General features: G+C 50.7%; 1 protein-coding gene across 1 annotated transcript in view; it reads left to right on the top strand.

The window, feature by feature from the left end:
* Nucleotides 1–25,897, top strand: part of ME3 (malic enzyme 3) — a 252,726-nt gene that overhangs the window by 70,815 nt on the left and 156,014 nt on the right. The window contains exons 3-4 of the mRNA XM_075337554.1: nt 1,648–1,781; nt 5,409–5,558. Of these exons, the coding sequence (XP_075193669.1) occupies nt 1,648–1,781; nt 5,409–5,558 (284 nt within the window). The remainder of the gene's footprint in view (nt 1–1,647; nt 1,782–5,408; nt 5,559–25,897) is intronic.

The raw sequence follows: 25,897 nt of genomic DNA, 5'->3' as shown, positions 1-25,897 counted from the left end.
GAGTGTGGATGGGTGAGTGTGGATAGGTGTGGATGGGTGAGTGTGGATGAGTGAGTGTGGATGGGTGCGGATGTGTTTGGATAGGTGTGGATGGGTGAGTGTGGATAGGTGTGGATGGGTGGGTGTGGATGGGTGAGTTTGGATAGGTGTGGATGGGTGAGTGTGGATAGGTGTGGATGGGTGAGTGTGGATGGGTGGGGATGGGTGTGTGCGGATAGGTGTGGATGGGTGAGTGTGGATAGGTGTGGATGGGTGGGTGTGGATGGGTGAGTTTGGATAGGTGTGGATGGGTGGGTGTGGATGGGTGAGTTTGGATAGGTGTGGATGGGTGAGTGTGGATAGGTGTGGATGGGTGAGTGTGGATGGGTGGGGATGGGTGTGTGCGGATAGGTGTGGATGGGTGAGTTTGGATAGGTGTGGATGGGTGAGTGTGGATAGGTGTGGATGGGTGAGTGTGGATGGGTGGGGATGGGTGTGTGCGGATAGGTGTGGATGGGTGAGTTTGGATAGGTGTGGATGGGTGAGTTTGGATAGGTGTGGATGGGTGAGTGTGGATAGGTGTGGATGGGTGAGTGTGGATGGGTGGGGATGGGTGTGTGCGGATAGGTGTGGATGGGTGAGTGTGGATAGGTGTGGATGGGTGAGTGTGGATGGGTGGGGATGGGTGTGTGCGGATAGGTGTGGATGGGTGAGTTTGGATAGGTGTGGATGGGTGAGTGTGGATAGGTGTGGATGGGTGAGTGTGGATGGGTGGGGATGGGTGTGTGCGGATAGGTGTGGATGGGTGAGTGTGGATAGGTGTGGATGGGTGAGTGTGGATGGGTGGGGATGGGTGTGTGCGGATAGGTGTGGATGGGTGAGTTTGGATAGGTGTGGATGGGTGAGTGTGGATAGGTGTGGATGGGTGAGTGTGGATGGGTGGGGATGGGTGTGTGCGGATAGGTGTGGATGGGTGAGTTTGGATAGGTGTGGATGGGTGAGTTTGGATAGGTGTGGATGGGTGAGTGTGGATAGGTGTGGATGGGTGAGTGTGGATGGGTGGGGATGGGTGTGTGCGGATAGGTGTGGATGGGTGAGTTTGGATAGGTGGGGATGGGTGTGTGCGGATAGGTGTGGATGGGTGAGTTTGGATAGGTGGGGATGGGTGTGTGCGGATAGGTGTGGATGGGTGAGTTTGGATAGGTGTGGATGGGTGAGTTTGGATAGGTGTGGATGAGTGAGTGTGGATGGGTGCGGATGTGTTTGGATAGGTGCAGATGGGTGGGATGAGTGAGGATGGGTGCAAATGTGTGCGGATGAATGTGGATGGGTGAAAATGTGTGCGGATGAGTTGCTGCTTATTTTCCGCATTAAAAACCGTGTCAGAAAATCCACTTCATATCTGTCCCGTGGAAAGTAAAAGGCTGCAGAAGTGTCTCGATTCTGTTCCCTGGGAATCATTCTGATGTGCGGGTCCGGCTGCCGTCTCGTCTCCGCTCCATGGGTAGGAGGGGAAGGCCTCACATATCAGGCTTGTTTCCATTCCTATAATTTGCACTTTGGGATGGTTTTCTCCATGGTTTGGGGGCAGTCACTCAGCAGAGATATATTATACGACGTCCCAGATCATTATTTTTTTTTTAATTCTCTGTTTTTCTCATTCTCCAGGGAATGGCTTTTACGCTTGAAGAAAGGCTGCAGCTCGGGATTCACGGCCTGCTCCCTCCATGTTTCTTGAGTCAAGATGTTCAAGTCCTGAGAGTTATGAAGAGTTATGAAACCAAGTCCAGCGATCTAGACAAGTACGTCGCCTCCCCCTGACCTGTAGCCTTACATCTGCGGGGTCCATGATGGCTTATATGCAGGGGGGGTAACGACTGTGACCGCGCCCGGAGAAGAAGGGGGACCGCCATGTGGCCACCTTCACTGTGACAGATGGATACTACGAATGTTCTCTTTTCTTCTCCATTCTTCGTCCCTATTCATTTCTTTCTTCCCTGTCCAGCCAGGGGCGGACATATCATTGGGGCTACCTGTGTGGTTGCACAGAGGCTCGAAACGTCAGAGGGCCACATCTACCCCAAAGCAGGTGGAAATGTGCATTATGATCAGCTTTTGGGCTGCAGAGGGACCTTATAAAGTTCTTGCACAGGGACCATTTTCTGTCTATGACTGCTACTAGTGATTGTGTGGGATCGGAGGAGGACAGGTTGCAGTGTTATAGTCCGATGACCTCCATCAGCAGTGTCCAGAACAGGTCACACACTTATTTCTGACAATGAATGGTCACATTTAATGAATTAATGAATCCCGTTAATATACAGTATGCATTTTCTGTAGCTGTATTTGCCATGTTCTTTTGTCTGCTCATTGCAAACACAGCTCTGCAGTGCTCACAGTACATGTATTCTCCCATCTATTGCCTTCATGCAAACACAGCTTTGCTGTTCTCACATAATATTTGCATTCACACCTCTACTCTGCATACATTACACACACAGCTCTGCTATGACATGCATTCACACCTGTGCTGTCAATATATTTCAAACGTCCGACATTTGTGCCACAAATACGGACCGTAATGTCTGGAATGTCATTGAGTCTACTGACCTGAACAGCTACATATATATATATATATATATATATATTATATATGTATATGTATATATATATATATATATATATATATATATCACGAGACCCAAAGACCAGCCTGGACATTAAACATGAATGTCAGACCTGTAAGACTGGCCTAAAAGGTAGCACTGCTGTCAATACATTGCAAACACAGCTCTGCAATGCTCATAATACATGCATTATCCCATCTATTGCCTTCATACAAACACAGCTCTCCTGTTCTCATATAATACTTGCATTCACACCTCTGCTCTGCATACATTACTCACACAGCCCTGTTATGCATTTATTACATACATTCACTTATGCACAGGTGGGAAATGGGAATGCATCTAATATGTACTCAGGAGAGCTGTGTTTGCAATGTGCTCACAGCAGAGATGTATGCGCGAGTACTATACAGTGTGTTCTCCCATATCCCGCCATTAACTTGAGAACGGCGGCAGCTATAGGCATAGAAGTGGTGTCTAGGTATAGTAAAGTAGCCATGCGCTACGCAATGAAACCACCTATAGCGCCACCTGGTGTAAAACAACGGAGTTAGCATTTTTATCTCGAAAACGGAACGAGATAGAGAAAAAAAGTGAATTACAAAGTTGCAGGGCATCATCAATTCAATACGAATAGACACCTTGCATACAGAAATGTTATGATATGAAACCCATGACCCCCCCCAAAACATTGAATGCTGGTCACGCATATGGCGCTCATTTAACTTTGATGCTCAAAGTGGCCCCCGTCAACTGCAATGCACATCTGGCCTCTGCACAGCATACTGTATCTTGCTGCACGTTGTGCAATATGGTAGGTGACACGTTTGCACAAGCATCTGTGATACGTCGTCGTAGGTCCTGCAATGTTGGTGGAGTGGTCGCATTCACCTGCTGTTTGATGTGACCTCACAGAAAGAAGTCCAATGGGGTCAGGTCAGGTGAGCGTGGAGGCCACTCCACACAGCCACCATACCCAATGACTTGTAGGAAGGTCTCCATGAGGTATCGCTTCACGTCCGCAGCTTTGTGAGTTTTACATGTTCTAATCATTGCATTTCTGTATGCAAGGTGTCGATTGATGATGCCCTACAATTTTTTGGTTCACTTTTTTTCTCTATCTCGTTCTGTTTTCAAGATAAAAATGCTAACTCCGTTGTTTTCCACCAGGTGGCGCTATAGGTGGTTTCATTGCGTAGTGTGACACCCTTGACACCCCAGGGGTTACAGGTCACTACACCACACACACCCCCACACTAGGAAGGTAACACCCGTCAAACATTAAGACCTGATTGCCTCCCTCAGTGTTAGACAGGCACACCGGGTGGGCGGAGTCAGGCAGAAAGACACGCCCACCGAGGAGTTTGCTGGCCTGAGGCAGGAAAACAGTAGTTAGTTCAGTTAGTGTAGTGGAGTGCAGTAGAGAGGAGTAAGAGGAGTGCAGTTCTGCGCGGGGCCTGGGTTGGAGCCTAGGACCCCCAAAACAGTCAGGCAGGCAGACGGCAGGGGCCGCCTGCAGGAGACCAGGAACACGACCGGTGGAACCGTAGGGAGTGGGACTGGGTTGGAGCCCGCCGGAACCGAACCGGGGAGCCAACAGTATACCGGAGCACTAGGAAGGGTACTCAGACCCTGACTAGGCCGTAGGCCACCACCATAGTCAAATTAACTGATTGAGGATCTGGACCTCCCAGGGTTCTTTCCCACCAAAGTCCCGATTGAAGGCAACAGCCCAACCCGACTGGATAGTAGCCACCGCAGAGATCCGAGGGCCAGCGCCTGCGGGCAAAGGAGCTCCTTCGACACACCCCCCGGGGAGCGGACCACCCGTGCTTAGGCACCGTAGTCCACTTACACTTAGGTGCAGGAGAAAGGTGGACTCTGCCAACCCGTCTAGTGAACTGCAGCCGGCTGTGGGCCTCCCGTCTATCACCACGTTTGGTTTACCAGTGACTCTGTGTGCCTTAATCGTGAGTACAAAAGCGCCATCCGGCACCGCACCGCGGCACTGCGCCCTGCACCATCTCCCCGCAACCGGGGCACACCGCCCCTACCCACGGAGGAGTTATCACCAAAGCTGCGCCCCTTACACCGCTCCCGGGAGTCCCTCACCTCTACCACAGCGGTGGTGTCCACCATCACCACAACACGTGGGTGGTGTCACGACTCACCATCCCAGGACCAAATCCCCGCGTCCCCCGCGTGTAGCGCCAACCTCCCTTGCAGAGTGACGTGACCCCTGGGTCCGTGAGAGGCTCGAGCCACCGCCCGCAGAACGAGCACGGATCCGTGCGGCTCGGCGGTCACAGCCGAGACCGCGGGGCGGTACAGTAGCACATGGCTACTTTACTATACCTAGACACCACTTCTATGCCTATAGCTGCCGCCGTTCTCAAGTTAATGGAGATGGACACACTGTATACTGTAGGCAGCAGAGATGGGAAATTCCCACCCAGGCAAGAATATTCCAAAATTTGCCCTTGGAGCCCATAGAAATCTACTTAGGCTTTGTGTGTAGCAGGACTGGGTGCTGGGTCCAATCGGACCCAGGTTGGAACATATACATACGACTGCATTCTTACGGCTGGGGGACACAATGAAAGGAATTTTGTAGTACAGTGATGACCTTCAGGTCCATGCTGGGAGTTGTAGTTTACCATAACCACTGGTCTAGATAAAAATGAATCAAACCTGGGCAATTGCATGAAAAAGATGCATTCATCCTGTGCCCCCTGGGATGGTCCACTACCGTCTATGGGCCATGGCCGTCCCCTCCTGATTATCTTCTCCGTTGTCCTCCAGATACATCATCCTGATGACCTTACAGGACAGGAATGAGAAGCTTTTCTATCGTGTGCTGACTTCAGACATTGAGCGCTTCATGCCCATAGTCTACACCCCCACAGTCGGCTTGGCGTGTCAGCAGTACGGCCTGGCTTTCCGGAGACCACGGTGAGTCATGTGTTATTGATTCCTATCCAAACCATACATGCATCACATACAGTACAGCCAGTGTTCAGCCGGCGGAGGCTGTGGACACCTGCAAGAATCCGCAGGTGAGAGAATATTTAACCAAATATTTTACATTCCTTACAGGAGGCCGGAGAATGAATGCCCATTATAGTCCTGAATGCGTGCACGGGCATAGAGCCAAAATGGAGAACTATGGATGCCCTCACAGGAAAATCATCCATATGTGTCATTCATCTGCTTCATCAAACATGCAAACTATGATGGCGGTTTCATCATACATATGTGGTGGTTACCGGTTACTCACCTCTATCTCATCAGTGCTTGTAGCAAAACCATAGAGAGTGCAAGTAACGGAGCCATACAGTGTATAGAGAGAATGTTTTAAGACATTTTTATTACTTTCTACAAAGTCAAAAGTTTACATACACTAAGAGTACTGTACCTTTAAACAATATGGGACAGCCCATATGATGATGTCATCTCTTTGGAAGCTTCTGATAGGTTTATTGGCCACATCTGAGTTAATTAGAGACACACCTGTGGATGTATTTTAATGCACACCTGAAACACACGGCTTCTTTATGTAGCATCATGGGAAAGTCAAAAGAAATCAGCTAAGATCTCAGGAAGAGAATTGTGGACTTGCACAAGTCTGGTTCATCTTTGGGTGCAATTTCCAGATACCAGAAGGTGCCTCGTTCATCTGTACAAACAATTATACACAAGTACAAACAAGATGGGAATGTCCAGCCATCATACCGCTCAGGAAGGAGACGAGTTTTGTGTACCAGAGATGAATGTGCTTTGGTCAGACATGTGCATATCAACCCAAGAACAAAAGCAAAAGACCTTGTGAAGATGCTGGAGGAAGCTGGTAAGATTGTGTCATTGTCCACAGTGAAACGAGTCCTGTATCAACATGAGCTGAAAGGCCACTCTGCCCGGAAGAAGCCATTACTCCAAAAGAAAATAGATTAATGTTTGCAAATGCACCCGGGAACAAAGATCTTAATTTTTGTAGATGTCCTGTAGTCTGTCGAAACTAAAATTGAACTGTCTGGTGAAGGCCAAACAGTTCAATGGCTTGGAAGCCTAAGAACACCACCCCAACTGTGAAACATGGTTGTGGCAGCACCATGCTGTGGGGTTGTTTTGCTGCAGAAAGGACTGGTGCACTTTACAAAATAGATGGCATCATGAGGAAAGAAGATTATGTGGCAATACTGAAGAACATCTTAAGACATCAGCCAGGAACTTAAAGATTGGGTGTAAATGGATCTTCCAAATGGACAATAACCCAAAGCTACTGCCAAACTGGCTACAAAGTGGCTTAAGGATAACAAAGTCAATGTTTTGGAGTGGCCATCACAAAACCCTAATACCAATCCTATTGAAAATTTATGGGCAAAGCTGAAAAGTCCAATGCGAGTAAGGCGACCTCCAAACATGGCTCAGATACACCAGTTCTGTTAGGAGGAATTGGCCCAAATTCCTACCAACTATTGTGAGAAGCTTGTGGAAGGGGATCCAAAATGTTAAACGAAAGTCACATAGTGTAAGGGCAATGCCACCAAATACTAATGACATGGAGGAAACTTCACTGTGCAGAACGGAATAAAAATGCCTGAAAACATTCTCTCTCTCTCATTATTCTGGCATTTTGCAAATATAAATAATTTTGGTTCCTAATTGACCTAAAACAGGAAAGGTTTATTCTGATTTCATGTCAAATAGTGAGAAAAACCTGCAGATGTGTCTGTATAGAGAGCGGAGGGAAAAACCTGCAGATGTGTCTGTATAGAGAGCGGAGGGAAAAACCTGCAGATGTGTCTGTATAGAGAGCGGAGGGAAAACCTGCAGATGTGTCTTTATAGAGAGCGGAGGGAAAAACCTGCAGATGTGTCTGTATAGAGAGCGGAGGGTAAACCTGCAGATGTGTCTTTATAGAGAGCGGAGGGAAAAACCTGCAGATGTGTCTTAATAGAGAGCGGAGGGAAAAAACTGCTACTCCTACTGTGTGTGTGTGTGTGTATGTATATATATATATATATATATATAATTTTGGGTACAGAAAGTATTCAGACCCCTTTAAATTATTCACTCTTTGTTTCATTGCAGCCATTTTGTAAATTCAATAAAGTTCATTTTTTTTCTCAGTAATGTGCACTCTGCACCCCATCCCCCATCTTGACAGAAAAAAAATAGAAATGTAGAAATTTTTGCAAATGTTATAACAAAGATAAACTGAAATATTACGTGGTCACAAGTATTCAGCCCCTTTGCTCAGTATTGAGTAAAAGTGCCCTTTTGAGCTAGTACAGCCATGAGTCTTCTTGGGAATGATGCACCTGGATTTGAGGATCCTCGGCCATTCTTCCTTGCAGATCCTCTCCAGTCCCGTCAGGTTGGATGGTGAATGTTGGTGGACGCCATTTTCAGGTATCTCCAGAGATACTCAATTGGGTTTAGGTCAAGGCTCTGGCTGGGCCGGTCAAGAATGGTCACAGAGTTGTTCTGAAGTCGCTCCTTTGTTATTTTAGCTGTGTGCTTAGGGTCATTGTCTTGTTGGAAGGTGAACCTTCAGCCAAGTCTGAGGTCCAGAGCACTCTGGAAGAGGTTTTCTTTCAGAATATCTCTGTACTTGGCCACATTCATCTTTCCTTCAATTGCAACCAGTTGGCCTGTCCCTGTAGCTGAAAAGTACCCCTATAGCATGATGCTGCCACCACCATGTTTCACTGTGATGAGGTACCTGGTTTTCTCCACACATACTGCTTAGAATTAGTACCAAAAAGTTCTATCTTCGTCTCATCAGACCAGAGAATCTTATTTCTCATAGTCTGGGAGTCCTTCATGTGGTTTTCTGCAAACTCTATGCGGGTTTTCATATGTCTTGCACTGAGGAGTGGTTTCCGTTGGCCACTCTGCCACAAAGGCCCGACTGCTGCAGTGATAGTTGACTTTGTGGAACTTTCTCCCATCTCTCTACTGCATCTCTGGAGCTCAGCCACAGTGATCTTGGGGTTCTTCTTTACCTCTCACCAAGGCTTTTCTCACACGATTGCTCAGTTTGGCTGGACGGCCAGGTCTAGGAAGAGTTCTGGTGGTCCCTAACTTCTTCCATTTAAGGATTATAGAGGCCACAGTGCCTTAGGTACCTTGTGTACTGCAGAAATTCTTTTGTAACCCTGGCCAGATCTGTGCCTTGCCACAATTCTGTCTCTGAGCTCCTTGGGCAGTTCCTTTGACCTCATGATTCTGATTTGGTCTGACATGCACTGTGAGCTGTGAGGTTTTATATACACAGGTGTGCGCCTTTCCAAATCACGTCCTATCAGTTTAATTAAACACAACTGGACTCCAATGAAGGAGTAGAACCATCTCAAGGAGGATCACAAGGAAATGGACAGCACGTGACTTAAATATGAGTGTCTGAGCAAAGGGGCTGAATACTTATGACCATGTGATATTTCAGTTTTTCTTGTTTAAAAAATTTGCAAAAATTTCTACATTTCTGTTCTTTTTTGTCAAGATGGGGGATGGGGCGCAGAGTGTACACTAATGAGAAAAAAAAGAACTTTTTTTGAATTTAGCAAATGTCTGCAACAAAACAAAGAGTGAAAATGTTCAAATTTAAAAATATATATATATATATTGCTGGGTTTCTTGTTTGTTGGGGGAGATATTTTGGAACTTATTGTGCTGTCCAGGCAGGGACATTGGGGTTTAGTTCATGGTCATCTCATTAACTCCCTTCTTTGAGCTTTAGGCAGTGCGCAGACTATATAAACTCCTTGCTCCCTGCCTCCAGTTGCCCCTTATAGGCGATACCTGGCCCTGTTTCTGTCCTTCTACCTCTGCTACCCTGATCCTGTCTGTTTTATTTGTTGACCTCAAATTATTTTGACCTTTGCCTAATGATTCTGACTTTGTTTTCTGGTTTTCTTCTGTCTCTTGGTTTGGCTCGGCTTCAACAACCCTTCTCTGCCATATCGCTCCATCGGCCAGCAGACACTCTGAGGCCTTGTGTAAGAGCTTATATTGTGAAGGCAAGGGTTTGATTACATTGTTCTATGGCTTTATTTTTTCTTATGGGCCACGTAAAAAATCTAGACAATATGTTGTGTATAATTAACTATACAATCAGCAAATGTAAAATTCCGCAATGTACAGACATCTATTAAAAATCCCATAAGAACTTGTCTTTCAGGAAATGCCCTGGTGGGACTTTCATTGTATACTTCATATTAGTGTCAAGAGTGTAAGAATAGTGTAATATTGTTATGGACTCCTTGGAAACCCGGAATCCCACCCAAGGGGGCTTCCTTCTCTTTATTACACCCTTCATCCTGGAATTCCACTTTACAAAGAACTTATGCCTTTATTTTGGTTCAACTTGATGATGAAGTTCAGGTGAAGTCTTCAACCTCTTCTCCATAGCGTCTGTTATCTGTATTCCATCATCAGGGTCCGTGCCAAGTCTTCTATAAGAGCCGTGAACGTAAAGGCGTGATGTGTTATGTCCTCGTAGGAAGGAAAGGAAATGGGATTGGGCCTGGACTTCCTAAGGAGCCGCTCCTCTTGATCTTCTGTTCGGCACAGTGTAATGAGTTCAGATGAGGTCACACGATTATCACCATGTCTACTGTCCCAATGTGACGGGAGAGACATTGGGTCAACACTTCTAGTCACTTTGCCCATATTAGGACTTTTTTTTTTAGAAAACTTCATGTTCTGAGACACTTTCAGTTTTTACTTGGAGGCACAATTTGGAGTTTCACACTCTCAACCGGAATAGTAGGAATCCATTCCTGTGGGGAAAAGCGACAGCCACCTAGGTTTTTGGTGACCTAGAGCCCAGGGGATATCCTTTTTTTCCCCAGGAGCCTCCTGGATGTCCACAGACGGTTGTCAGATATGTGTCATGGGTGTTTCATGGGTGATAGACAGTCACGTGGGTTCTGGCAATAGAAGGTCACAGCGTTGGGCTCCCTTACTTTCTATTGTTCCTGCTTTCAGTATTCATTGGTATAGGGAGCTTTCCTTCTGGATTCATCTCTCACCCTTTTCGACTCAGCAGGAGCTCTCCTTCCACTGATCATCAGTATTTTCTTGGTGCTTAAATACTCCATTCTTCCCTAGACTGGTGCTGGTGATATTATTCAGTTCATTCTATCTCTGGTTGCAAACTTGCTCTCTTCTGTGGTATTGTCGCGGGCGGAGGAGGGGACGCCGCGCTCTCCCACTGCTCGGGTCCGGCTGCCGCGGCTGCTGCTCGGTGGCTCGAGTGATGGGCCGGATCCCGGGGACTCGAGCGGCGCTCCTCGCCCGTGAGTGAAAGGGGATTGGTTGTTGGGATAGTTTATTGTCCGTGACGCCACCCACGGTTGTGGTGATTAAGTGGACAGTTACAGTTCTAGCAACGGATTAAGCTTTTTCCGGAAGACCTGTAAGGCATCAGGTTTCCCATCATACTGCGGTAGCCAGGTAGCTCCGGGCGCATAGGGCAAGGAGAACGGCATCACCTGAGCGAGAGCGGGGGCCGCGGCACCTCCTGCCAGCACGGCCGGGACCTGGGCAGGCCCATTCCCATCTACGGGTGCCACTGCGGCTGCGACCACCGCTCCTCCAGCGGCTCCGTCGGGCGCAGACATCTTGTTTCCGTCCCCCTTAGCCTCTTTCCGGCCCCTCCTCTATCGGGGCAGGGTTCTGGCTTTCGCGCCTCTGCTACTAGAGAAGACGCTCGAGCAGGAACTCTTCGCGCCAAAGATGGCGGCTTCTGAAATTTTTCTGCCGGACACCTCCGGCGGTCACAAGGCGCACCTCTACCCAACGGCAGAGCGGTAAGATCCTGTTCGTGACGCCAAGTTGTCGCGGGCGGAGGAGGGGACGCCACGCTCTCCCACTGCTCGGGTCCGGCTGCCGCGGCTGCTGCCGCCTGCTGCTGCTCGGTGGCTCGAGCGATGGGCCGGATCCCAGGGACTCGAGCGGCGCTCCTCGCCCGTGAGTGAAAGGGGATTGGTTGTTGGGATAGTTTATTGTCCGTGACGCCACCCACGGTTGTGGTGATTAAGTGGACACCACCGCTGCTCTGTCTGGGGAGCCCGGGAGTGATGGTATGGAGCAGCCAGTTGTTGATTTGCCCCTCCGTGGGTAGGGGGTTTGGTGGTCCCGGGGCACAGTGATGGGGTTGGTATGGTGGACAGGCGGGTATGGGGCCTGTGGAGGTGCAGGGGCGCAGGGGCAGCGCTGTGCCGCACGGCACGGAGGTACTCACTCAGCCAGTAAACACGACACAGTTCTCGGTAAACAAACGGCTGGTTGGACGGGTCCCTCGGACGGCTACGGTGCTGATGTTCCCTGCAGTTAGCGGTGACGGTCTCTTCCCTGCACCTATGTAAAGTCTTTTTGGTAGCGATGGGTTCCCACCGGTTACCCGCTCCCCGACCTGGACATGAGCCGGAGGAGCCCCTCTCTTGCCCGCAGGCGCTGGCCCTGGGAAACTGGTGCCTTGGCGGTGGCGGTGTCTCCCCTTAACGGTCGGACTGTTGCCTTCAATCGGGACTTGGTTGTTAGGAGACAGAGGTCCCCTTCACTGACGGATTTGGCAAATTATGGCGACTCCTAGCCTTGCCGGGATCCGAAAGGCCCCTGCCCTGGTGCTGACTGTTTTTTGTATACCGCTCCGGTACCGCCGGGTCACCACCCGTCCGCGGTCCTTCCAGCAACCTCCAAGCAGTCCCCCTGCAGACTGTCACCGCCGTCTGCTGACCTTGCTGTCTCTGTCCGGGGCACACACCCGGACCAACTTCAGGCTTTCTTAACTGTTAATTTGCACTGTCTCTACTCTTACTTAGTCTTCCACTTTAATTCCTCTCTCAAGCTCCTCTACCACTTCACTTCCTTCTCCTTCCTCCTCCCTAGCTTGACTTGACTGCCTGGTTTTCCCGCCTCCAGGGCTGTGAACTCCTCGGTGGGCGGAGCCAACCGCCTGGCCCACCCCCTGGTGTGGACATCAGCCCCTGGAGGAAGGCAACAAGGGTTTTAGGTTAGCCTTGGTGTACCTGCCGGGAATGTGGGGTGCATGTGATGTTGTGACCTGTGACCCCTGGCTTGCCCAGGGCGTCACATTCCCCCTTAGCAAAACGCAGACCATCCTCGGGCTGCCCGTCCAACACCGGTTTTATTTTCCTTTTGTTTTTCTGCAAGATAAGAAAAATGGTAACATATATACAAGTAGAAAAACATCATCCCACATCGGGAGGCACATTTCTTAAACGTTACGGTTTTAAACGGTTAACGTTTACGGTCTCCGCTCTCTCCCACCCAAGTAACCTGGCCCTGATGCTGCCCTCAGAAAACAGGCAGCACCCCTTGACCCCAGTCCTGAACCAGTTACCCGAGCGGGATCTGTCCTTCCCCTCCAGAGGGTAGCCAACGGTTCCTGTGGTGGCTGGGCCCCAGCCTGCTCCACTGTGGGCCCTCCCTCCAACCTGCCTCTCCGGAGGCGGCAATTACGGAAACGGTAACGGTAACACAACTTATTTACAAGCCACTAGCGTCTGTGGTTGCCCTGGAAGTTCACAGGCTTGTCCATTGAAAGTTCTCTATGCAAACAATTTTTCAAGCGGTCCCCACGGGGACAACGGTGCCGGCAACGGCCGGTTACAAATCACGGTTGAATCAGGTGACTGTTCGGTTCCATTTCTTATCATCATTTTCAACTTTTAAACAAACACACACACTTCTGGTCCCCTTTTAAAGGACGGTTTCCCTGTACCTAAGTGGGGGTCTACCTAGGTTGGGACGGGTGGACCTCCGGGGTCCGGTGTAAGTGGGGCTAGGCAGTGGGGCAGAGGGAACAATCAGTTCCTCCTCCCTGCTATCGTGTGGGGCAGGCGGAGGCATAGGGGAGCTGGGTACAGGTTCATCCCTGGGCACTGGCACTGGTTCTGGCTCACGGTTGACCGCCTCCATCACTTCTTCATCCACAGGTTGTGGGAACAGTATCACTGGAAGAATCACCGCACCGTTCTGTGTAGGCCAATCTGCTGGGAAGTCACCCATCACAGTGTGGATCACATCTTTTGCCTTCTCTGCTGGTGGAGGAACCGGTACTTCAGGCGTTGCCCTCAATGCTGGTGGGCACCTTTTCAGATGGTCTCAAGAAAACATGGCCAAAGTGCCCCCTTGGTCACGACTGATCTGGTAGGCCTTCCCATCCTCCCATCCTGTGGGCTGTATGACGTATGGGGTTTGTTCCCATTGATCATCCAGCTTGTGGGTCTTCCTCTTCCGCTTTAACACCACATCTCCAGGCTGGAAAGGGCCCGCAGCCGCTTTCTGATTGAAGCGCCGCTCCTGTTGTTCTCGACTCCGACTTAGATTCTTCTCCACATACTCCTGAATTTGTCGGTACTGCACCCTCTGCCGGGTGTCCCATTCAGCCGTTGAGGGGAGTGTCTCTGGGGCTTCCAGTCCCATTTCCAGGTCCACCGGCAGTCGGCCGGGCCGAGCCCTCATCAGATACGCTGGGGTGCACTTCGTTGAGCTAGACGGGATATTGTTGTACATATCGACCAAGTCAGGCAGCTTCTCCGGCCACAGGTTCTGCTCCTCCAACGGCAACGTTTTGAGGAGGCCAAGGACCAGATGGTTCATCTTCTCACACATACCGTTGGTCTGGGCATGGTAAGGTGTGGTCTGGATCTTCTTGCAGTCGTACAGCTGACAGAACTCATGGAACACCTCCGCCTCAAAGGCCGGACCTTGGTTGGTAAGCACCTTCTCAGGGTATCCATGGGGTCGACAGAAGTAAGCTTGGAACGCTCTAGCGGCGGTACGGCCAGTTAAGTCCTTGACCGGGACAACCACCATGAACCGGGAGTAATGATCTACTATGGTCAGAGCGTAAGTGTACCCACTTCGGCTGGGGGTGAGCTTTACATGGTCCAAGGCGACCAGCTCCAGCGGTTGGTGTGTAATGATCGGGCGTAGGGGAGCCTTCTGGCTGGCTTCATCCTTCCTCCTCAACGTACAAGGACCGCACTCTCGACACCAGGCCTCCACAGACTCCCGCATCCAACTCCAATAGAACCGCTCCCTCAACAGCATCTCCAGCTTCTTCCATCCGAAGTGGCCGGCACCATCATGGTACGCCTGCAGAACAGTGGGTACATCAGCTTGGAGGATAACCAACTGGCGGATCTTCTCATGGGTCTTCGGGTTGATCAGCTCACGGTACAACCTCCCCTGATGTAGACACAGCCGGGTCCGTTCCTTCCAAAAGCGTTGGGCTTCAGCTGGGGCGGCAGGGTCCATCCCAGCAGCGCCTTGCTCCACCAGGGTCTTAACTAGGCGGACAGCGGGTGCCTGATTTTGAGCTTCCTGCCACTCCTGACTGGGCAGCGGATCCAGGTTCACCCGTTGTTGGTGGACATGTACCTTCGCAGTTGGTGGCTGGTGAAATGCAGGCAACTCGATCTCTTCGAGGTCATCATCCTCGCACCCTCCTTCTGACAAGTGGGGCATCCGAGAGAGTGCATCAGCAATAATATTGACACGACCGGCCCTGTATTTGATTGTGAAGTCATAGTTGGCTAGTCTGGCCACCCACCGCTGCTCCAACGCGCCCAGCTTGGCCGTGTCCAGGTGAGTCAACGGATTGTTATCCGTGAAGGCGGTGAATTTTGCTGCGGCCAAGTAGTGGCGGAACCGCTCGCTGATAGCCCACACCAGTGCCAGGAGCTCGAGCTTGAAGGAGCTGTAGTTCTCAGGGTTCCTTTCAGTCGGCCGGAGTTTTCGGCTAGCATAGGCAATCACCTTCTCCTTTCCCTCCTGGACCTGGGACAGGACTGCCCCCAAACCCACATTGCTGGTGTCTGTGTAGAGGATGAATGGGCAGCCGTAGTCAGGGTATGCTAGGACCTCTTCTCCAGTCAAGGCCGTTTTCAGCTGACGGAAGGATTCCTCATGCCGGTCCTCCCACACCAGTGGGGCTCCGATGGGTCTACCACCTTTGGTCTGTCCCACAAGGAGGTCTTGCATGGAAGCAGCCATCTTCGTGTACCCCTTGATGAAGCGCCGGTAGTACCCCACCAGACCCAAAAACTGCCTTACTTCCCTCGCGGTGGTTGGTCTTGGCCAGTCCTGGATGGCAGTGATCTTCTCAGGGTCGGGGGCGACACCTTCCGCACTCACCACATGCCCCAGGTACTGCACTCTGGGTTTCAGCAGGTGGCACTTAGAGGGCTTCAACTTCATCCCATATTTGGCAAGGGACGCGAACACCTCGGCTAGGTGCTCTAGATGGGCTTCATACGTCTGAGAGTACACGATCACATCATCCAGGTATAACAGGACGGTCTCGAAGTTTAGATGTCCCAGACAGCACTCCATCAGCCGTTGGAAGGTTCCTGGGGCATTGCACAGCCCGAACGGCATACTATTGAATTCACAGAGCCCCATTGGGGTGGTGAAGGCGGTTTTCTCCCGGTCCTCCGGGGCCACTGCCACTTGCCAGTACCCACTGGTGAGGTCAAGGGTAGAGAAGTAGTTTGCGGTTCTCAGTGCGGCCAAAGACTCTTCAATACGGGGCAGTGGGTAGGCATCTTTATGCGTTATCTGATTAATTTTCCGGTAGTCCACACACATCCGCATGGTGCCATCCTTCTTCTTGACCAGTACCAACGGAGCGGCCCAGGGACTACAGCTATCCCGAATAACCCCTGCCTCCTTCATGTTCCTCAACATATCCTTGGCACACTGGTAATGTGCAGGGGGAATAGGCCTGTACCTCTCTTTGATAGGGGGGTGCTCACCGGTGGGGATGTGGTGTTGGACCCCTTTGATCTGCCCAAAGTCTAGTGGATGTTTGCTGAAAACTTGCTCATACTCCCGCACCACCCTGTATACCCCTGCTTTGTGATGTGTGGGGGTATCGTCAGTGCCCACGTGTAGCTGTTGGTGCCACTCGTTCACCTCCCCTTGGAGCGGGGGAGTGCTGGTAGTAGGTGGGGAAACTGAGGGAGTGGCCTCGTGGATGGTGTGGGGATCTAGGGTGAGCAGCTTGGCAAGGGTGGCATACCGGGGAAGCCTGACTTCTTCCTCCCCACAGTTCAGTACCCTCACGGGCACTCTCCCTTTCTTTACGTCTACCACCCCTAGGGCGGCCATTACAGTGGGCCAGTGCTCGGAGGGTAAGGGCTCCATCATGGCAGGGTAGTCACGCCCCTGAGGCCCTACTGCTGCCCTACACCAAATCATCATCTCACTCCTAGGGGGCACAATCAACGGAGCAACATCCATCACTCTCACTCCACCAATCTCTCCTCCTGTTGAGTTTACATGCTGGCGGTACATTAAGGCTCGGATCTCACGCTGCACAGCTCTCTGTCGGCTCCCCGCCGCCGTGGCGGCCAGCTGTTGCAGTAGGGCTAACACATCACCCATACAGTGCTCCATCACATTGGTTCCTAGCACTATCTTCGGTTTATGATCACTGGGTTCATTCATGATCACAATCATACCCTGGTGTTGCAGTTCAGCTTGCCCCACTGTCATAGCCACCTGCTTATACCCCACTTGGGTCAATGGGAGTCCATTAGCAGCAATCAGTGTTATACTAGTATCTGGGGGTGCCAACTCGTCTATCCCCCAATACCGCTGGTACAATGTGTATGGTATGGTGGTTACCTGTGATCCAGTGTCCAGGAGAGCCATCACCGGTATGCCGTCCACAGCCACGGGGATGATGGGCCGGGCCCCGATATACCGCTCCCGCCAGTCTGGGGGGCCACGGGGTTCTACTCCTGAGGACTGGCCCGTGGCCCCAGGGGTTGCTCGTTTAACGGGCACTGTCGGAAGTAATGCCCAGGCTTACGGCACTTGTAACAGGTTGGAGGTCTGCTTCGCAAATTGTTAGCCTTCTCCGCTGCATCCAGGGGACATCCTCAGGGCTGTCGGCAAGCTGTATCTGTGCTGGAGGCTGAGGTCTGGTCAAGGGTTGGAGTGCAGCAAGGATTTTGGCAAGGTCTCCGTCCATGCGACGGACCTGGGCTGCCAGTTCCTCCATCGTGCTGCTTGGGGCTGTAGGGGTTGGAGAGGTTGGTAGGGCAGGGGCCACCACGACGGGGGCCGTCTCCACTGGCCACGGGGCGGGCTCCAAGGTTTCTGAAGCCGGGGGTTGCAGTGCTTTAATAGCCCGTTCCGTTAACACAGCAAAGTCCACATCAGGATGTTCCAGGGCCCACAGCCGGAGTTGTTTGCAATCCTCAGGGGACCTCATCCCCTGCACAAATTACTCTATTAACATCTTGTTGCTGTCCGCCTCACTGATAGCGTTCACCCGCTTGAGCGTGCGGAGGGCGGTTTGCAGACGTAAAGCGTAGTCCCGAATGCTATCCACAGACCGTTGCCGGCTCTGGTAAAACTGCATCCTCAGCTCAGCTTCGGTACGGGTCTCAAAGGCAGTCTGTAGCTTCTCAAAGATGGTGGCTACAGAGAGCCGGTCTCCCTCGGCCCAGGTCTCCGCCTCCTGCTCAGCCGTGCCGGTTAACTGACCCAGCACTACCGCTGCACGTTGCTTATCAGTCAGGGGGTACAGTTCTAGCAACGGATTAAGCTTTTTCTGGAAGACCTGTAAGGCATCAGGTTTCCCATCATACTGCGGTAGCCAGGTAGCTCCGGGCGCATAGGGCAAGGAGAACGGCATCACCTGAGCGAGAGCGGGGGCCGCGGCACCTCCTGCCAGCACGGCCGGGACCTGGGCAGGCCCATTCCCATCTACGGGTGCCACTGCGGCTGCGACCACCGCTCCTCCAGCGGCTCCGTCGGGCGCAGACATCTTGTTTCCGTCCCCCTTAGCCTCTTTCCGGCCCCTCCTCTATCGGGGCGGGGTTCTGGCTTTTGCGCCTCTGCTACTAGAGAAGATGCTCGAGCGGGAACTCTTCGCGACAAAGATGGCGGCTTCTGAAATATTTCTGCCGGACACCTCCGGCGGTCACAAGGCGCACCTCTACCCAACGGCAGAGCGGTAAGATCCTGTTCGTGACGCCAAGTTGTCGCGGGCGGAGGAGGGGACGCCACGCTCTCCCACTGCTCGGGTCCGGCTGCCGCGGCTGCTGCCGCCTGCTGCTGCTCGGTGGCTCGAGCGATGGGCCGGATCCCAGGGACTCGAGCGGCGCTCCTCGCCCGTGAGTGAAAGGGGATTGGTTGTTGAGATAGTTTATTGTCCGTGACGCCACCCACGGTTGTGGTGATAAAGTGGACACCACCGCTGCTCTGTCTGGGAAGCCCGGGAGTGATGGTATGGAGCAGCCAGTTGTTTATTTGCCCCTCCGTGGGTAGGGGGTTTGGTGGTCCCGGGGCACAGTGATGGGGTTGGTATGGTGGACAGGCGGGTATGGGGCCTGTGGAGGTGCAGGGGCGCAGGGGCAGCGCTGTGCCGCACGGCACGGAGGTACTCACTCAGCCAGTAAACACGACACAGTTCTCGGTAAACAAACGGCTGGTTGGACGGGTCCCTCGGACGGCTACGGTGCTGATGTTCCCTGCAGTTAGCGGTGACGGTCTCTTCCCTGCACCTATGTAAAGTCTTTTTGGTAGCGATGGGTTCCCACCGGTTACCCGCTCCCCGACCTGGACATGAGCTGGAGGAGCCCCTCTCTTGCCCGCAGGCGCTGGCCCTGGGAAACTGGTGCCTTGGCGGTGGCGGTTTCTCCCCTTAACGGTCGGACTGTTGCCTTCAATCGGGACTTGGTTGTTAGGAGACAGAGGTCCCCTTCACTGACGGATTTGGCAAAATATGGCGACTCCTAGCCTTGCCGGGATCCGAAAGGCCCCTGCCCTGGTGCTGACTGTTCTTCGTATACCGCTCCGGTACCGCCGGGTCACCACCCGTCCGCGGTCCTTCCAGCAACCTCCAAGCAGTCCCCCTGCAGACTGTCACCGCCGTCTGCTGACCTTGCTGTCTCAGTCAGGGGCACACACCCGGACCAACTTCAGGCTTTCTTAACTGTTCCTTTGCACTGTCTCTACTCTTACTTAGTCTTCCACTTTAACTCCTCTCTCAAGCTCCCCTACCACTTCACTTCCTTCTCCTTCCTCCTCCCTAGCTTGACTTGACTGCCTGGTTTTCCCGCCTCCAAGGCTGTGAACTCCTCGGTGGGCGGAGCCAACCGCCTGGCCCACCCCCTGGTGTGGACATCAGCCCCTGGAGGAAGGCAACAAGGGTTTTAGGTTAGCCTTGGTGTACCTGCCGGGAATGTGGGGTGCATGTGATGCTGTGACCTGTGACCCCTGGCTTGCCCAGGGCGTCACATTATCATTGCTGAAGCTCATATGTGCATAATTAGTTCATGCATTTCCCCCGTGTGTCCTCCTTGTGTCCTCTCTAGTGTTTAGTGGGGTTGACGAAGAGCTCATCCCACCCGTTCCCTATTTAGGTATGTGGCTCGGCACATAGGGGCAGAAGCTATGTAAAGTGGTGACCTCAGGTCCAACTATAGGTTTGGTTAGGGGTCATCATCCCCCCCCCTTTCCTTACCTTTCGCCACTCGCTTGGTACTTCCCTGTACCTAGCGTGACAATATGTCCATAGTTGGTCTTCAGAAAACAAAGATATGGTGGCACTCACCGGTCAGTAAAATAATAATACTTTTATGCCATGTAATTATAGAAACAGACTGGAGCAAATGGATAAATATTGACAACAGACGTTTTGCGCCTACGGGGAGCTTCTTCTTGGGACCAATGAAACAAGCTGTTGTTTATTTATATTGATGAATACATGGAATAAAGGATTATTATTTTACTGGCCGGTGAGTGCCACCATATTTATGTCTTCTGAAGAGAAGCCATGAAATTGGAACGGTTTCCTTTACGCGAATGAGCTGCATTCAATATGTGGTGTGAAAATAATGGTGTACCTGTGCCGATATTAATTCTAATGAATCCTCTGTAGATCAGTTATCCAAAAAATAAGACCTGAAAGGGTCAAGTCCACCAACGCCCTTTTCCATTTTGACTTTGGAGATAGTCTGAGTAGATGACGCCCTATAGGAGAGCCGAATGCCCTAGGCAAGGACTGGCCAACGCTTTTGATTCCAGCCACTTCTCCTTTTTTGCCTAAATTAGAGCCCTAATTGGGATTATCTGGCTTCGATCACTTTCGTATCAGGAGATTTGAGGGGCCGGTGGGGTCATGTCTACACTTATCTGCCAGCTTTTGTGTATTCACCATAGAGGCCAGGTTGACACAAGGCAAGGATTAGAGTTGAGCGGACTGGCCATAATCCGGGTCCGGCGGATCCGAATCGGGTTGACAAAGAAGTTCGGATCCGATCCGGAATCCGGCCCTATATATGTGAATGGGGAAGTTGTATCCGGGACGAGAGAGAGAGAAAAAAAAAATTCCCGGATCCGGATAGTGCAGCCGAATTCCCGGATCCGGGTCTGACCCGGATCGGACCCTGAAACCGCGCGGATCCGGATTTTTACAGTTCGGGTCCGCTCAACACTAGCAAGGATCTGATATAAGCCATGCCATGTCTTTAGCTGGCATTGACGGTAAACGCAGCTCTGTGTACAGTCATTAGACGGAGCGGAGGCTAATATATCCGAGCAGTGAGCGTCTGTTACCGTCTCGCCCATGTCCTTCACACAATTTGTGAATAATGACGCCCGGGCTGCTCCTGTTCCACTTGGCAGAGATCACTGCACCCTAACACTTTCCATATTTCCTCTACTAATGAATCTTTGTGTGCCATGAAGAAACAAAGCCCTGTTTGGAGCGCGATCGCTTTCCATGCAGCCTCCGTCCAGAACACGTGTCGGATTATCAACACCTCATTTGTTTTAAAAGGGGCCCCCGCCACCCTCGGGGCAGACACAAGCCACATTTTTTTCATACTATTTTATTTATTAAAGAAAAATCGAGAAGCAGATGGTCCATAGAAGGGCCGAAGAAGTCAAGTTACGATATCTCAGATGCAATTTTGTTTTGCCTTTTAATTACTTTTTTTTAACTGGCTTTACGTCCTGCCACCTGGCATTACCAAATATGAATGAATAGCAAATTCTTGTGTCTTTTCTCTGGTGGTCGCTTGGCTTCTGTGGTGGGCAGGACATCAGCCATCTTGTCTTATTTCACACCTGAAGTCCTGTTTTTAGCCTTAGTATATGTCAGGTTGTCTTAAAAAGAGTACTCCTTTCCGTTAAACCTACCAAGATGTCTTGGAGGAATAGTCTTCTGCTTGGCACTCACTCTTAAGTCGCCTGCAATAGAATTACTGTAATATTTAATTTTCCCTTTGGGGAATGTTAAAAAGAAAAATAATCCCTTCCAACATCGGGTGCAGGCATGGGAGAAGGCTCCAGAGAAGAGCTTATGCCTAAGGGGTACTTTGCACGTTTCGACATTGCTACTGCGATATCGTTGGGGTCAAATCGAAAGTGATGCGCATCCGGCGCCGGTAACGATGTCGCAACCTGTAAAGCCTAGATGTGCCGATAAACGATCGCAAAAGCGTAGTAAATCGGTGATCTGTGTAGTGTCGGTTATTTTCATAATGACGCACCGATAGGAGATACAATGTTGTTCCTCGATCCTGAGTGTGGAGCCGCAGGAGCGAGGAACATCTCTGTACCTGCCTCCACAGGCTATGCGGAAGGAAGGAGGTGGGCGGGATGTTTACGTCCCACTCATCTCCGCCCCTCCGCTTCTATTGGCCGCCTGCCGTGTGACATCGCTGTGACGCCGCACGATCTCCCCCCTTAGGAAGGAGGCGGGTCGCTGGCCAGAGCGACGTCGCAGGGCAGGTAAGTGCATGTGAAGCTGCCGTAGCGATAATGTTCGCTACGGCAGCTATCACAAGATATCGCAACTGCGACGGGGGCGGGTACTATCGCGCTCGGCATCGCTAGCATCGGCTAGCGATGTTGCAGTGTGCAAAGTACCCCTTAGGCCTGTTTCACACGTCAGTGATTCTGGTACGTTTGTGCTTTTTTTTCTACGTACCAGAATCACTGACATACGCAGACCCATTATAATGAATGGGTCTGCTCACACATCAGTGATTTTTCACTGACCTTGTCTCCGTGCGGCGTACCTGCGTGTGCGTGATTGCCGCACGGAGACATGTTTATTTTTGTCTTACATCACTGATGTCCCACGGGCCACGCAGTGGTGTGATCCGTGAAACACGTGCCAGAAAAAAAACGTGCATATAAAATAAAAATCAGGGGACTTCCTGTTCCTGTCCTGGCTGAGGTGGCAGCTTAGGGGAGAAGCTCCTGCCACCCCTCACAGAAACCGACTAAAAACAGACCCCCCGGACGAGCCACCAAACAGAGAGCAGCACAGGAGGTTACCTAAAGCAGACAGCTATGGAATGGTACCTCCTGAGAAGCTCTGGGAGCAGTGAATCAGCCTGGAGAAGCTTTGATATGGACAGAGGAGAAGATAAGATAATGGCACCGAGCCTGATGGGGGAGGAGCCTGAACGCATGGTGAGAGACACAGAAAAGCAAACACAGAGCTGGAAGGGGAGAGATAAGGGAGATATGAGCGAGGAGACAGGAGATAAGGAAGATATGAGCGAGGAGTCACAGGAGGACACAGCAGGAGAGAGGTGGATGCAGGGGACTGATGACGGTGGATCCCAATGGGAGGATGAAGGAGATATGGAGGCAGAGGGGAGAGAAGATGCAGACAAAGCAGGGCAGCTCAGAGACACAGCAGTGTTGGAGGATGAAACTGACAAACAGCACAGGGAGATTAATCCCACTCAGACTCACAGGAAGTCAAATGCAAGAATTCATAGTACCCCTTCCAAAGGAAACAAAAAGCAGCTTACTACACCAACATCACAAGCCTGCAAGCTATTGGGGGATGGAGGTGGTGGCCCAGTCCAGACAAAGAGAACTAAGAAAACAGCACCACCTGCAGGCCAAGACAAGTACACACAAAAGCTTAATGTGGACTATAAAAAACTGGCTGAAGAAGTGACATCACACTTGTCAAAAGAGGTTAAAGTGGCTATTGAGGCAGCCATACAAACATCATTAGCTAATATGCAAAAACAGATAAATGCCCATGCCTCTAGACTGGCAGAATCAGAGCAGAGAATATCTGACTCCGAGGAGACAATACTGGCTATGCAAGCACAAATAGCAGCTCTAGCAAAATCTAATGAATACTTGAAGGATAAAGCGGACGATTTGGAAAACAGATCGAGACGAAACAACTTACGTATAGTCGGGTTGCCAGAGTCTGTGTCGATTGGACGGTTGGATAATATATGCGAGTTGGAGCTACCGCAGGCCCTGGGCATAAAGGCGAAATTCAGAGTTGAAAGAGCCCACAGAGTGGGTCCACTGAGACACCAGGAGGCGAATAAGGGAGAGGGCCAAAACTCAAACAAGAATACCCCGATAAGAGCCAGGCAGGTGATTGTCAAGTACCTTGATTATAAGCATAAGGAGGAAATATTGAGGGCCTTTAGAGAACGAAAGCGTCCACTACAATATCAAGGCAACAGACTGCTAATTTTTGGGGATTATTCAGCGGAAGTATCCAGAAGGAGAAAAGAATTTACCAAAATTTGCTCATTTCTGTACAACAAAAAAGTAAAGTGCCAGCTATTATACCCTGCTACACTGAAAGTTAGAAACCCCAATGGCTCGTTTGTATACTACAAGGACTACAAAGAAGCAGAAAACATTCTCATGGCAGAGCTCAACAAGACTAGGTCAGAAAGGCAAGAAAAAGGAGCTAGTGGAGAAGGGAATAATAGAAGAGGATCCCCCACAAGCTCAGGAAGAGATGTGGGACGTCTTGGGGGACAAAAGCAAGTCGAGACCAGGGAGGAAAGGAGGCCAAGCCCGGGTCGACAGCATAATTCTCGCCTGGAACACAGGAACCAACCCTTGGAGAGAAACCATGATACCTGAACTGGAACTCGCTCATTGTTTTTCCTTTTTTTGCCTGTTTTTTTTTTTTTTTTTTTTTCTCTCTTCCCAAACAGGGAGAGGCGTTGAGGAGGATGCATTACGGAGAGAGGGTTGGGGAGGTGAGAGGAGGAGGGGGAAGGGAGAAAAGAGAGGAAAACATCCCAAAGTCTGGGTCCTCTTCCCCCCCTCCTTTTTTTTTTTTTTTTTTTTTTTTTTTTTGTTCTTCTCCTTTCTTTCTCCATCTTCTCTCCCCTTGGTCTTCTTTTTTTTTCTTTTTTTCTTTTTCTCCTTTGTCCAGGAACATCATCCAAATTCAAATGAAGTGGGCCTGTTCTGGGCGGACTGATGGCTACCTGGAGTCAGAGATAAGTAGGACTGGAGAATCTTGCTGAGGTTTTGACATACTGTGCTAATTTTTGCATAATTTTCAAAGGCTTATTCAAGTTAGTCCGGGGATAGAACATATATTTTTTGGGGGGTGATTAGGGAGCTACATATTTTGGCTAGGAATAGGGGAGCTCACCAACGTGGCGGGAAACGCCGTGGATTTCTCGGAAGGGAAAATATGTTTTACAGTTACATGCTTTTTGTTGTATTTGTTATATTTGCAAGGTGGGGAAAGGGAGTGTCGATTTTGTGGTACCAACTGTGATTCTAGTGTCGAACATCTCGTCTTCCTTGATGCAGGGGCCCATAGGGGAGGGAGTAGTAAAAGCAGAATACACAGGTTAACATGATACAGATAACTACGTGGAATGTTAAAGGGCTGAGATCACCTAACAAACGAGCAATGATATTGAGACATCTGAAAAGACTAAAGACAGACATTGCCTTATTACAGGAAACCCACTTGGGGGGGGAGGACTTTTTCCGCATGAAGAAACATTGGGTGGGCACCGTTTACGGGGCAGCGGCACAAGGTAGAAAAGCGGGCACTATGATTCTAATAAATAAACAATTCAGTCATGAGGTAGTGGCACATGAGGCAGACGACCATGGAAGGTGGCAGCACTTAACAATCGTTAGTCCAGCGGGTAAACTCAGTATTTATAATGTCTATGGCCCAAATTCACAACAAATCACATTCCATGATGACATAAAGGCCACCATATTAGCAGATGGGGAGGCTAACATTATAGTGGGAGGCGATTTTAACACTGTCCCAGACTCAGCTGAAGATAGGAGGAGGGGCGAGGAGGGGACAGCTAATGTGGGCAGGAGTTTAGACAATAGGGATGTAACATTAGAAGACGTAGGACTGAAAGACATCTGGAGACTAACTCACCCACATGACAGAGAGTATACACACTTCTCTCACCCTCATGATAGCTGGTCACGTATTGATCAGTTCTGGATCTCGCAAGACT

This window comes from Anomaloglossus baeobatrachus, chromosome 2, assembly GCF_048569485.1.
Source record: "Anomaloglossus baeobatrachus isolate aAnoBae1 chromosome 2, aAnoBae1.hap1, whole genome shotgun sequence".
Classification (NCBI taxonomy): Eukaryota; Metazoa; Chordata; class Amphibia; order Anura; family Aromobatidae; genus Anomaloglossus; species Anomaloglossus baeobatrachus.
The sequence above is the reverse complement of the archived record's forward strand: the minus strand, read 5'-3'. Positions and strand labels throughout refer to the sequence as shown.